Source organism: Macrotis lagotis, chromosome 1, assembly GCF_037893015.1.
Source record: "Macrotis lagotis isolate mMagLag1 chromosome 1, bilby.v1.9.chrom.fasta, whole genome shotgun sequence".
Lineage (NCBI taxonomy): Eukaryota > Metazoa > Chordata > Mammalia > Peramelemorphia > Peramelidae > Macrotis > Macrotis lagotis.
Window position 1 is genome coordinate 764,491,151 of NC_133658.1, and position 13,551 is coordinate 764,504,701.

A 13,551-nucleotide genomic window follows, 5' to 3' on the forward strand; every position below is an offset into this window, starting at 1 on the left:
CAGTGCTCTATCCACTGTGCCACCTAGCCACCCCTAACTAATTGTGTTTTGCTCTCTAGTTATATTTAGCAAAAAGAACAACTGGCAAATTCTACTAGTACACTATTCTTTTTAAGCACATATTGGGGCAGCTAGGTGGCACAGTGGATAGAACACTGACCCTGGAGTCAGAAGGACCTGAGTTCAAATCCAGTCTCAGACATTTAATAATTACCTTGCTGTGTGACCTTGGCAAGTCACTTAACTCCGTTGCCTTGCAAAAACCTAAAACAAAAAAGTTGAAAAAAGCACATATGTGGCAATGATTTTTACTGAAAAGACATCCACACTATTGCCTAGTTGACCTCACGTGAACCATAACAAACATTTTATTCACAATGGTCAGGATTGCAAATTAGAGACTGCAGTGTGTTAAGGAATATGGTTTGTCGTCATATTTCCTTTAACTTTTGAACTACCTAGCCCAGACTAGTTGGATGGGGTTGTACCCATTCTCTTTTCATTTGGCTGCCTGCATCAGGCATGAGAAAAATACTAATGTGATTTATTTTTTTAATTCAATTATAGAGTAAAACTATCAGGGTTTTGGTTTTGGTTTTTTTCTGGCACTTTTTTTTTTAATAATTGGATACACCCACATTTACCTTCTCAAATCAGATTTCTGGGAGAGACATTTTTTAAAACCTCCAAAAAGTTTCCTTTTAAAAAGAATGAATATTTTCCTTCAAGAATATTATAAATTACTTTGTATTATCTTGCAGAAGTAGCTTTGTATGATCAGCAAAGTTGAGATTTAGGAAGACTTCTTTCTTAGTTTTGTGAAAATTATTTTTAACAAACTTAAGAAAGAAGGTATTCTTAATACCCTTATGTTAGAAACATGAAAACTAATTTTATTAGAGAAGAATGTTTTATTGCTTTTTTTCTTAAGATTTTAATGACTATGCTAGAAGGTCTTCAGTTCTTTAGCAAATAAAGACTGCTTTTTATTATTAACTCACTTTTTTCCCCCTTATATTTTTATAAGAACTTAGTTCTTGATAAATTATTTGGGTGTTTTGTTTGTAAATACTATAAATAAATGTTATGAACCTTGAAAAAAGAAAATAACTGTTTCTAAAGAGTGTGTGTATATGTTTGTGTGTCACTAGTAACTCACTGTGTACACATCAAATTCCTTATAAATTATCCCTTAAAAGATGTGAACTGACATTTATTAAAGGTGTTTGTCTTTATATCTTAAAAGATTTCCTACATCCATCAGTAAATGCCCTGAGAGGTCATAAGGCGTAGGAGATAAAGATCTGACATTTGATTCAAGAAGATCTGGACTTTTCTCTAACACATACTGACTGTGTAATCCACTTAACCTCGAGGAATCCCAGACAAATTTCAAGATTCTAATTTTCAGAGAAGGTGTCAATCTAAACTAGTAATTAGTAGTTAAGATTCATTGGGAGTTTCTGCAACTATAAAATCTCAAATTCTGTTCCAAAAGCCTATATCTAGTATCTCCAATCCTATATCCTAGATATAGGAAATTTGAATTAATATTTAAGTCATTTGAATCAATACTGAAATATGGCCCTACTAACCTAGTTTTATTGACATTTTATGTCTTTTGGTTACATAGATGACAAGAAAAATGACTCTCCAAAGATAGGGGTTATCACTTATCAAGTCATATTTTTGCTGCTGGTTCCAAGTCCCAGAGACATATAAGCTGAGCATATCTATGTAGTTTTAAATCATCTGTCTTTCAAAGCACTATGACAGTGATAGAATGTAGTTAAGGTTAGGATACAGGGAAGACATTCCTCTTTGCCATTCTTTTCCTTCAGGCTGAAGAACAACTCTGTTCTTGCCTGGCATAAGGGAGTAAAACCCCTATTCACCTAACCTGGAGCTACAGTTACCCTCAAAAGGCAGCCAGCCCTAGTGTGCTCTCACCTCTTTATGCAAGACTTTCCAGTCCATCCTTTTCTGTTTTCAAAAGATTTAATTCTGAATCATTAGATAAGGTCCCATTAGGTAAGAAGGCAGTATTTCTTGAAGCAATTTCTTAAGATAAAATCTTTTGCAGAGCCCTGTTCTCTAACTGGTCATTGATACACTTTACTCAAAGTTTTCACTCTAATATGTTCTCTTTGGCCAACACTTGTGTTTATAAGAGTAATTTAAAATGTTTTATGATTTTCAGGATGTTTTTGTGCGAACATTCTCTCAGTTAAACCTTGAAATATGCTGTGAGAGGGTTAGATATTGAATTATTCAGTCACATACCTGAATCTTTTAACTAGAAATCTTGAGCTTGAATCTTATGAGTCCTTGTACAGAGCAAAAAGCAAAGAGATTCAATCTTTCCCTATTCACCACTAAAATGTTGAGTTCCTGATTCCTCCTTTCATATCCTTAGACACACAGAAATTTTTCAGTGCCATTTGAAGAAGCTAAAGAGCACCAATAGCTTTCTGTTGTGGTATGAATCTTACTGCTTTCTGTCATAAGGAGATTGATCTATTCCTATTCATAGCCAACAAGGTTGTGGGTAAAGGGCAGTTACATGATATTCCCAAAACGAATTATAAATTTGATCTCAGCTGTTATTTTCTGATTTATTTCAATCTTGTTTGTGCAGGTTAAAACAATCATCTAAAAACTGAAGGGACATTCCTTCCACTTTGAATTAACAGTAAAGCAAATTTTCCTAATATGCATTATGTACAGGAAATGTGCCTCGCTTTGCCTTATTAAGACTTAGGCCATGTCTTCAAGTAATGTTGGACAAACTAATTATAATTGAGAGATTGAAAACAGTTCATGTCTGGTAGTTCACATAAGTAAGTATAAAACCTTCCAAAGATTCTGACTAATATATAGATAGATTTTTTAAATTTATTGATAAGGTACAGGTATCTCATGGGTTTTATATTAGCTGTGATATATTGTATTCAGTCTTTGGATATAATCAGGAATTATCAGTTGTGCAACTTAAAATAAGAGAACATAAGGTTATGCAGGACAAATTTCTTCTAGTTTTTATTAGCTTTACTTTCTTTTTCTAATTTTAAAATGACTAATTTATTTACAAACAATGATAAGGTATTATTTAATCTCATTTTTTCCCAGGTTACATAATCAATCAGCTGAAGAAAGACAACAAAAGGAAGAGGAATCGAGACAAGAAGCCTATGCTAAAAATAGAGAAAGAGCAAAAGAGTTTCACAGGGTATGTTGTTGAAAACTTTCCCTTCAATCCTATTCTATAATCAAAATATCCCAGTAAAATCCTTTTACATACCATTCTATATGACTGAGCTAATTCTGATCTTTTAATAGCCCATGAAAACAAATTAATCTTAATTCTCTACTTCCTGACACATTGTTTGCAAAGAAAAATTTATCTGTTGATATGTGGTTTTTCTGATTAAAAGTATAGGGAAGGGGGGCGGGGCCAAGATGGCCACATGAAGGGATCCTGTCTTAGGAGCTCTCTTATAAAAACTCATAAACTAAGGACTCTAACTAAACTTTGGAGAGACAGAACCCACAAAGGGACCCAGTGAGGCAGTTCTCCTACTCAAGGTAACCTGGAAAAGAGCAGAAAGGCTCTGCTTCCCGGGGCCGGAGGGACGGCCTGCTAGAGGGGTGGCCCACCAGAGCCAAAGAACCTCAGCCTCCCGGAGGCAGCCCCAGGGCGCTGGGAGTCTCAGCTCACAGCAGCAGGGGAGTCTCCTGAGCTGCACCCCGGGGAACACCTGCACAAAGTGGAGGAACAGCGGGGGTCCTCTGCCAGAGCGAGCATGTGGAGCCCAGCCCTCAGGGCACACAGTGAGCAGCTTGGTCTTTCAGCAGCCTAGGCCCAGAAACAGAAGCAGGTGAGCTGGTAAGCAGGATCCCCCAGGGCATGAGCCCATTGAGCTGAGGAAGGGGAGTGAAGAGAGAGACCACAGAGCTCTGTCCTCTGCCCCTGGAACAGGACTCTGGGGCTCTGAAGACATTCAGATCCTGATCACAGTCTAGGCCCCCCCATAGAACAGCAGGGCCCCCCCACCTCAGCCCCGTGGCAGAGGGGGGTGCCTATGGTCATTCACAGACCAGGAGGGAGGACAGAACCTCACACACTGAGACCCTTGTGGGAGTGTCCCAAAACCCCAGGAAGCACCCCAAAACCAGGCCCAGGCTGGGAAAATGAGCAAGCAGAGAAATAAAAGAAAGACTATTGAGAAATATTTTGCAAATGAGCCCAAGAAGGATCAAAATACTCAGTCTGAAGATGAGGAAGCACAAGCTCCTGCATCTAAAGACTCCAAGAAACAGAAATTGGGCTCAGGCTATGACAGAGCTCAAAAAAGACTTTGAAAATCAAATGAGGGAGTTGGAAGAAAAACTGGGAAAAGAAAGGAGAGGGATGCAGGAAAAACATGAAAATGAAGTCAGCAGCTTAGTCAAGGAAATCCAAAAAAATGCTGAAGAAAATAGCATGCTAAAAACCAGCTTAGGTCAAATGGATAAAACAGTTCAAAAAGTTATTGAGGAGAAGAATGCTTTAAAAAGCAAAATTGGCCAGATGGAAAAAGAGATAAGAAAGCTCTCTGAGGAGAATAAATCCTTCAGACAAAGAATAGAATTCAGGGAGATTGATGAATTTACCAGAAATCAGGAATCAATACTTCAAAACCAAAAAAAATGAAAAATTAGAAGAAAATGTGAAATATCTCATTGAAAAAACAACTGATATGGAAAACAGACTTAGGAAAGATAATTTGAAAATTATTGGAATACCTGAAAGTCATAATCAGGAAAAGAGCCTTGACATCATTTTCAAAGAATTACTACAGGAAAATTGCTCTGATATTCTAGAAGCAGAGGGCAAAATAGAAATGGAGAGAATCCACTGATCCCCCTGAGAAAGAGATCCCGAAAAATCAACCCCCAGGAATATTATAGCCAAGTTCCAGAACTCCCAAGTCAAAGAGAAAATATTACAAGCAGCCAGAAGGACACAGTTCAGATATCGTGGAGCTGCAGTCAGGATCACACAGGACTTAGCAGCAGCTTGGAATACAATATAACCGGAAGGCAAAAGAGCTTAGAATGCAGCCAAGAATGAACTACCCAGCAAGGCTGAATGTCCTCTGCCAGGGAAAAAGATGGACTTTGAATGAACCAGGGGAATTTCAAAGGTTCCTTTTGGAATGGCCAGAGCTGAACAGAAGGTTTGATCTTCAGATACAGGACTCAGGTGAAGCATGGAGATTGGAGGAGAGGGGGGAAATATGAGGGACTTAATGAGGATGAACTGCATGTATTCCTGCATAGAAAAATGACACTGATAATACTCATATAAACCTTCTCAGTTAATAGAGCAGGTAGAGAGAGCTTTTATAGTTGAAGCACAGGAGAAAGCTGAATTTGAAGATAAAATATTGTGTAAAAATGGAGTCAATAGAAAAAAAAGGGAAATGGAATGGGAGAAAGAAAAAGGAGAGGGGGAATAGTCCAAGATATTTCACATAAGATTTTTTTTATTACAATGAGCTATTGCAATGATATGGAAGGGGGGAAGCAAGGGGGAATGAGGGAAACTTTGCTCTCATCAGAGATGGCTAGGAGAGGAAACAGCAAATATACTCAATGGGGTATAGACATCTGGAGTAAGAAGGAGGGGGGAGCAGGGGGAAGGGGTGGGGATGTGAATAAAGGAGGAGAGGATGGACCATGGGGAGAGAGTGGCCAGATATAACACATTTTCTTTCTTACTTCTTGCAAGGGGCTGGGAATGGAAGGCCTGCCCAGGACCACAGGGCCAGGTGGATTCTGGGCCTAAGGGGTGGTATGGGGGCTCAGGGCTTCTTGGCCCCAGGACCAGGGATCTGTCTGCTGCACCACTCAGCGACCCTACAGCAGAGTCATAGTGAAAGGAGAGAGAAAATAGAGTACATGGTAGTGGAGAAATAAGAAAGGAGGGAGTTGTGATCAGCAATGGCAAGGGTGGAAAAATATGGAAATAACTTTTGTGATGGACTTATCATAAAGAATGAGATCCACCCATGACAGAGTTGTTGGTGTTGGAACAAAGACTCAAGCACATTTTTTGTTATTATTATTTGGGGGAGGGTACAGGGCAAGTGGGGCTGGATGGCCTGCCTGGGGCCACATAGCGGGGTGATCTTTGAGTGTCTGGGGCCGGATTTGGACCCAGGTGCTCCTGACTCAAGGGCCAATGCTCTGTCTGCCACCCAGACACTCCTACTATTATTACTATTTTATTTTATTTTGGGTCTCTTTTTTTCTTTCTTTTTTTTTGGTTTTTGCAGGGCAGTGGGGATCGGGTGGCTTGCATGTCACACGGCTGGGTGATTGTTGGGTTTACGAGGCTGGATATGAACTCCGGTGCTCGTGGCTCCAGGGCTGGTGCTTCATCCATTGCGCCACCTGGCCATACCTACAATTATTACTATTGTTTTTTTTATTTTAATTTTTTTCTCTCCCCTTTACTTTTTTTCGCCCAAACAAGTCTATCTATATTCATTGGGGAGGAGGGATATTTTGTTTACTTGTAAAGAAGAATAATAAAATAATGTAAAAAAAAATTTGTACAAAATGAGAATAAAAAAATAAATTTTAAAATTTTAAAAATTAAAAAAAGTATAGGGAAGAAATTGGATACTCAAAATATCAATGAAATAAAAAGCTTATTTCTTCATAAACTTATGGTAAATAAAAACTGACAAATGGACATATTATTTAACAAATGTATTTATGATCAAAATTGTTTGGCAGTTTGGTGAGTCATGAGTTTAGACCCCTAACACATACTTGAGCAAATTATAGTTGAATATTAAATTTAAAGATAAAAATTAAGAACTACCTAAAACATGAAAGAAAATGGAGTAATATTTTTATCTCCCTTGTATCAAGGGGAAATTTTGTTTTAGTCAGTAAATGGAAGGAGTTATTAGGAAAAGATAAATACATTTGACTACATTAAAGTAAAATTTCTCAACAACAGAACTACATAAAAAATAGAATAAAAGTTTAGGGAAGTATTTGTGGCAGTTATGACAGATTAAAAACTAGACTTAAAATATCTAAGAAATTGTTAGCCTATAAAGGTCCATGAAGAATTGTTTTAAAAAATTGGCAGTGTTGTAAAAGGTATTATTAATGATACCTCTAAAAAATGGTCATTTTTATCAAGGAAATACATTAAAGTAATTGTCAGATGCTACTTCACTTTCATTGAATGAAAAAATCAATAAAAAGGTGTAGCTAGGTGGTAATAGAGCACTGGCCCTGGAGTCAGGAGGACCTGAGTTCAAATGTGGAACCCTAGCACAAATAAGAGTTTGGTCATTGGGCATTTCTGTTATGATGAGGGAAAGTAATCAGAAGTAGATAGATATAATCCTAAAAAACTAAGAGATAAACTGTCTTATCAGGGGAAATCTGATGGGAGCACAAGAAAAAAAAATGGATATTTTATTGAATTTAGGGTTTTTCCCAAATGCTCAAAAAAGTGAAAAATGGCATCCATTCAAGAAAAATAAATTACAAAGCCTGACATGACAGTTTCCTTAGAAAAGAAAAATGCCAATTTTTATTTTTTCTAAGTACAAGGATTCCATTAGTACAAAGAGACCTCCATCACAGCATTATTTTTCCAATTTTATGTAAAAAAATTTTCTAGTTCCTATGAGCAAGAAAAAAAACTAGAGGTAAGTATCCCAACCTTAGCTTTGGAAATATATACATTAGAAAATATAGAATATAGTATCTTTTTTTTTTTTTTTTTGCAAGGCAAATGGGGTTAAGTGGCTTGCCCAAGGCCACACAGCTAGGTAATTATCAAGTGTCTGAGACCAGATTTGAACCCAGGTACTCCTGACTCCGGGGCCGGTGCTTTATCCACTGTGCCACCTAGCTGCCCCAAGAATATAGTATCTTTAATCATTCTTGTGAAAAACTAGTAGCACAAAAATATTTGTGATAGTACTTATATCAGTTGAAGAATGGCCAAACAAATTGTTATTTTGTATAAACTATTTGGATCTTTATTGTACCATAAGATAATACAAATATGAAGAATTCAGAAAAACTTGAGAAAACTTGTGTCAACTAAATCAAGAGTACAGTTGTATGCATCAGGAACCCAATATGAAGAGAAATAGTTTTGAGAGACTTCTTAAACCCTCTAATTGCCAAGACTTAGAAAACTTGAAACTTGTTTCCATTCTCTTAGCACTTGGTAACAGTGGTATAAAAAAGAAAAGTCCTTTTTAAAATTGAACATGAGGGCAGCTAAGTGGAGCAGTGGATAGAGCACCAGCCCCGGAGTCAGGAAGACCTGAGTTCAAATTCGACCTCAGACACTTGATAATTACCTAGCTGTGTGGCCTTGGGCAAGCCGCTTAACCCCATTTCCCTTCCCCCCCAATAAAATTAGATTGATTAATTTATGGGGCGGCTAGCTGGCATAGTGGATAAAGCACCGGCCTTGGAGTCAGGAGTACCTGTGTTCAAATCCGGTCTCAGACACTTGATAATTACCTAGCTGTGTGGCCTTGGGCAAGCCACTTAACCCCGTTTGCCTTGCAAAAACCTAAAAAAAAACAAAACAAAACATAAAATTGAACCTGAAAGTTGAGGGAAGTTGCCAAAGCTGAGAAGTATAAGAAGTAGAATTATAAAGCTGCAGATTTTGATTAAATATTAAATAATAATGGTGTGAGGGCAATGAATACAACTGGACTTAGAAACAGAATGGCCTGTTTATAATGTTTCACCCTCTTATCATCAACAATAGAACCCTATAAAGTAACAAAGAAGTACAGTTAACCAAGGAACTGGATTCAGATTCCACCAATGATGCTTACTAGCTTTTATCACCAATTAACAAGTCACTTTATTTCTCTTGAATTTCAATTAATTTATCTACAAAATAGGAATAAAAATACCTGTAGATCTTCATAGAGCTTGTTTATGAGACTCAAAATGAGGACATGCCTATATAATGCTTAAAACACATTAGGATTGCTAGTGATGATGATAGTAATAAGAAAAGTTGATTATTTTTTTCCCTCTATAAAACACTTTACCTTTTAGGATACAACTCATTCCTTTTTTTTAAATATAACTGTAAGATTTATTTTTAAAACCACATAATATCTATGCATAGTTAGTTATTCTTTAGTGATTGTCCTTGAGTAGTATTTTCATTATTGGCATGTAGCACATATAAGTTATATAACAGGGTTTTTCAATCTCAGTAGTCTCTTATGTGTGAAGTAAGGTTTTTTTCTGTTAATCAAATCCTATTCTGTTACCTTCCCCCACCATAAAAGTTACAGCTGTTTTGTTAACATTCTAAATTGTAGTACCTTAAGTGCAGTGTTTAAAATTTGAAATAATAATCATATTCACCTGAGTCTAGGAATTACATTGTGAGAATATACTTCCAAAGTGATGAGAAAAAAAATCTAAAAGTCCATTCAGAGATTTTCATAGCAGCAACATTTATGTGTAAGAAACTGGAAGCAACCTAAGTGTCCTGTAAGAAGGCAAATGATAGGTTAATATCAAGCTTTTACTTGAGGGTTGTAGAGTAGTTATGAAAAGACTGAAAAAGATAACCTAATAAAAGGAGGCAGAAGTAGAAGAGCAGAGCTCATAGTTATAGAAAGTACAATTCAACCAGAATATAGGACAAAATTTTGTTGTTGGATACTTAAAGTGACCAAAGAGTTCTAATACTATTTTATGTATTGATTTTAATTTAAATAATTACTTACACTGTAAGTTATTTTCTATTCATATTCAATTATAAGTGGCTAGGTGCCATAGTGGATAAAGCACCGGCCATGGAGTCAGGAGTAAGTACCTGTGTTCAAATCTGGTCTCAGACACTTAATAATTACCTAGCTGTGTGGCCTTGGGCAAGCCACTTAAGCCAGTTTGCCTTGCAAAAATCTAAAAAAAAAAAAAATCAGCTTAATTCTTACAACATAGAGAGTCACCAAATGTCAGTTCATCCAGAAAACATCAGGAGTTTGGGGTATTACAAGTTGAGTATGAACCACATTATGATATAGCAGTCAAAAATTCTAATGAAATTTTAATTGCATTTGAAGCATAATGTCCAAGACTAGGGAAGTGATAGAGCTGTTCTGCTTTGCCTTCATCAGAACTATTTTTAAATTTTTGTTACTATTCAAACTATTGTTTTCAGTTGTGAGTCCTTGGAGGGACAGAGATAAGCTGATGAGCATACAGGGTACATCAGTTGATGTTAGGGGCCTTGATAGTACTGGGAATGCTTTTTTCTGGAAAAGAGAAGAGGATGAATATTCTGCTTGGCTGCTGAGGGCAGGACTAGGAGAGGTAGCAGAGATTGCAAAGAGCTAAATATAGACCTTTTAACAAATATAGCTTTTCTGAGGAAAAATGATAGATAAGCTCCTTCTCACTAGAGTTCTTGCAAGCCAAGCCTAGTTGGTTTTGCTGTAGAAGGGTATTCATGTTCAGGTATGGATTGGATCAGATTACTTCTGAGGTCAGTTCTGAAATTCTGTAGGGCCAATTAATATGTTGCTTCACATATATGTTGTACTTCTTCCTGTTCCCTTCCCCACCTCCGGATTCACATCTGTGAAATTTGAATGTTACATCCACAATGGGTCTAGCTTATAAACCCCAGTGGGTATCACAGCAGCATTAACAATAAGAACTTATCCACCACCCCTACATGTGTTTGGCAGAACTTTCTCTGACTATCCCTGCTTCTTGTTGCTATAAGATAAAGAATATCCCACTTGGCATTATTCAGATGATTGTGCATCCTGTCTCTAGTCTTTAAATACAAGGATCACACAATGTGGTGCAGTAGCAAAAGGGATAAATTTATAGTCAGAGGCCCCGAGTTTGAATCCCAGCTCTGATATTTCCTACTTGTATCATAGTCATCCTGATCCATATCTGACCAGTGGATCCAGAGGACTCTAACGGAGAACATGCGGCTGGTGGTGGTTTAGCACAGCACTCCCTCAACCAGATCCAGTTCACATGCTTCATCAGGTCATGGCATCACCTCCCTGATGTCATGATCTTCAAGAATGTAGGATAAGCAGCAACAGTAATTTATTGGGCAAATCATTTATCAGTTTGCTAAGATGTTAAATGAGAGAATTGGAATGGATAATCCTTAAGGTCTCCTCCATATCTCTCTCTCTCTCTCTCTCTCTCTCTCTCTCTCTCTCTCTCTCTCCCTCCCCCCTCTCTCTCCCCCTCTCTCTCCCTCTCTCTCCCTCTCTCTCTCCCTCTCCCTCTCCCTCCCTCCCTCCCTCCTCTTCTCCCTTGTCCAAGGTGGGGCCAAACCATAAGGTAGGTAATGTAGGTAATGGGTGGGTTTCTGTGATGGAGAGAGGTTCCACCAGCCTTGGAGTGAGGAGTACCCTGAATTCAAATGCGGCCTCAGACACTTAATAATTACCTAGCTGTGTGGCCTTGGGTAAGCCACTTAACTCCATTTGCCTTGCAAAAGCCTTAAAAAAAAAAAGTAACTTTAGGTGGGTAGTTCCCATTCTGAGCTTTGCAACTCAGCAAGTAGCTGCCCTAGGAAAAGAGTGATAGAAAATGATGCCCTTGATCTATTATAACATTATAGATTTAGAGATAGAAGGGACTAGTGAAGACTGGAGTTCAGATAGCTCATTTACAGATGAGGAAAGTGAGGCAGGGAGCAAATGATTTGCTTGGGTTTCCTTGGCTAGTAAATGTCTAAGGTGAGATTGGAACCAGATCTTCCTAACTTCAAACTTAAGCTTCTCTCTCTCTTCGGTGCCACGATCATGTTTCTAGCAATTTTAGCCTCCTTTACTGACGTAGTCTAACTCAGTTCTACTCAGCAGCATTACACTTATAATTAAATGCAAAGAGGTAGCAGCTAGTGGCATAGTGAATTGGTCCTGGAATGAGTAATTCCTCTAAACTGTACTGGCAAAACTGCCCTATTTAAAGAAACCCTTTGTTTTTTCCTAAAAGACCTGAATTCAACTCTGGCCTCAGACACTTCATACTTATTAGCTGTGTGACCCTGGGCAAGTCATTTAATCTCATTGCCATTCCAAAAAAAAATTCAAAGTAATTTGGGGGGCTTAGGTAATTGGTTGAAATTTGGGAGCCCAAACATGTAGGGGAAAAACTTTCCATTGCCTGACAACTTGTAAACCAGCCCAAATGGTGCAGGAGCAAGATAGAGATCAGTTATATGATGAGAATGATTTGAGGAAGAAGGGAAAAGTTTGTGCTGACAGCTGTTTGACATGTGTTGGAAAGAAGGGAGTTAAGGAGTGAAATTTTATGTGATTTCCAGAAAATATAGAGGGAAAAAATGGAGTATTATCTTTTTTATCACTAAGCACCCCTTGAGGTTTTGGTTTGGGGTTTTTTTACTTCATTGGGAGTGCTCTTAGGGTGAAAACATGATTTATTTGACCTGAAGAATATGATTTGCATAATAATGACTAACAAAAAGTACAAGAGTGACCTCCACACCTACTGATATAAAGTAATTCCAGGGGCAGTTAGGTGGTACAGTGGATAGAACCTTGACCCTGGAGTCAGCACTTAATACTTGCTTAGTTGTGTAACCTTGGGCAAGTTACTTAACCCTATGGTCTTGCAAAAGTTTTTAAAAAGAATATAAAGTAATTCCTTTTAGGAAAAAACAGGCTTTCTTTAATTAGGGCAGTTTTGCCAGTATAGTTTTGAGTAATTACTTTTTTGTTGTACAGTTTTTTTTCTTTCAATGAGATCTCCTTTTAGGTGCTGCCTATATTTAAAGGAAGTCAGCAGTAAGAAGTATTTTGACAACTTAACCTACCTCTTGGGGAACTCCTAACCCATGTTTGCAGGTTATTTATAGAATTAATATGATATAGAAGAGGAGAGATTTTGTCCAAACTGTGCTGTTACTTGTGTGACGTAGGATAAGTAATCTTATATCTCTGGACCATTGTTGTGAATATTAGATGAATCCTGCAAGTAGAACAGCTTTAGATATCTAAAGATAACATTAGTTTGGGTGCTGTGGATTTGGTAGATAAGATTGAGTTGTGATTATTTGCAGAAAGGTAAATAATTTGGTTTTGACCCATTTTGTTTTTTTCTACAGAAAACCCTGGAAAAACTTCGAGCAAAAACTTTCCACTAGGATAAAAGAACTTTGGATGTTATTTCAGGATTTTATCCTGTACTACAGAATGCATACTTCATTCTTTTAATTGACTCATGATATACCTCAGATTAACCTGACTTGTAAATAGTCCTTAAAAAATATAATTCAATAAATTTTTATCACAAGTACATTTTTGTAATGTTTTTATTCAGACTTGGAAAACAGTAGGACTTTTCTGTACTAAATCCCAAACTCCTCTTCTACTTTGGTAATTTTAGCTTCTGTTGTTGGGAAGTCCTTTTAAATCCTCTTAAATTCATTCAATAATCAAAAGACTGTATTATATAATAGTTTAACTATACAGCAGTATTAGA

General features: G+C 37.3%; 1 protein-coding gene across 7 annotated transcripts in view; it reads left to right on the forward strand.

Moving 5' to 3' along the window:
• CEP295 (centrosomal protein 295) overlaps positions 1-13,387 on the forward strand; it is an 85,164-nt gene extending 71,777 nt beyond the window's left edge. For 3 of the 7 annotated variants that reach the window (XM_074216451.1, XM_074216454.1, XM_074216453.1), the window contains 2 exons: positions 3,130-3,229; positions 13,175-13,383. In XM_074216451.1, coding sequence (XP_074072552.1) covers positions 3,130-3,229; positions 13,175-13,213 — 139 coding nt within the window. In that variant the 3' untranslated portion in view covers positions 13,214-13,383. Of the gene's footprint in view, positions 1-2,638; positions 2,841-3,129; positions 3,230-10,961 lie in introns of those variants that run through there. The other 4 variants (XR_012474349.1, XM_074216452.1, XM_074216455.1 and 1 more) reach the window with 4 other exon arrangements.
• The last annotated feature ends 164 nt before the right edge of the window (positions 13,388-13,551 follow it).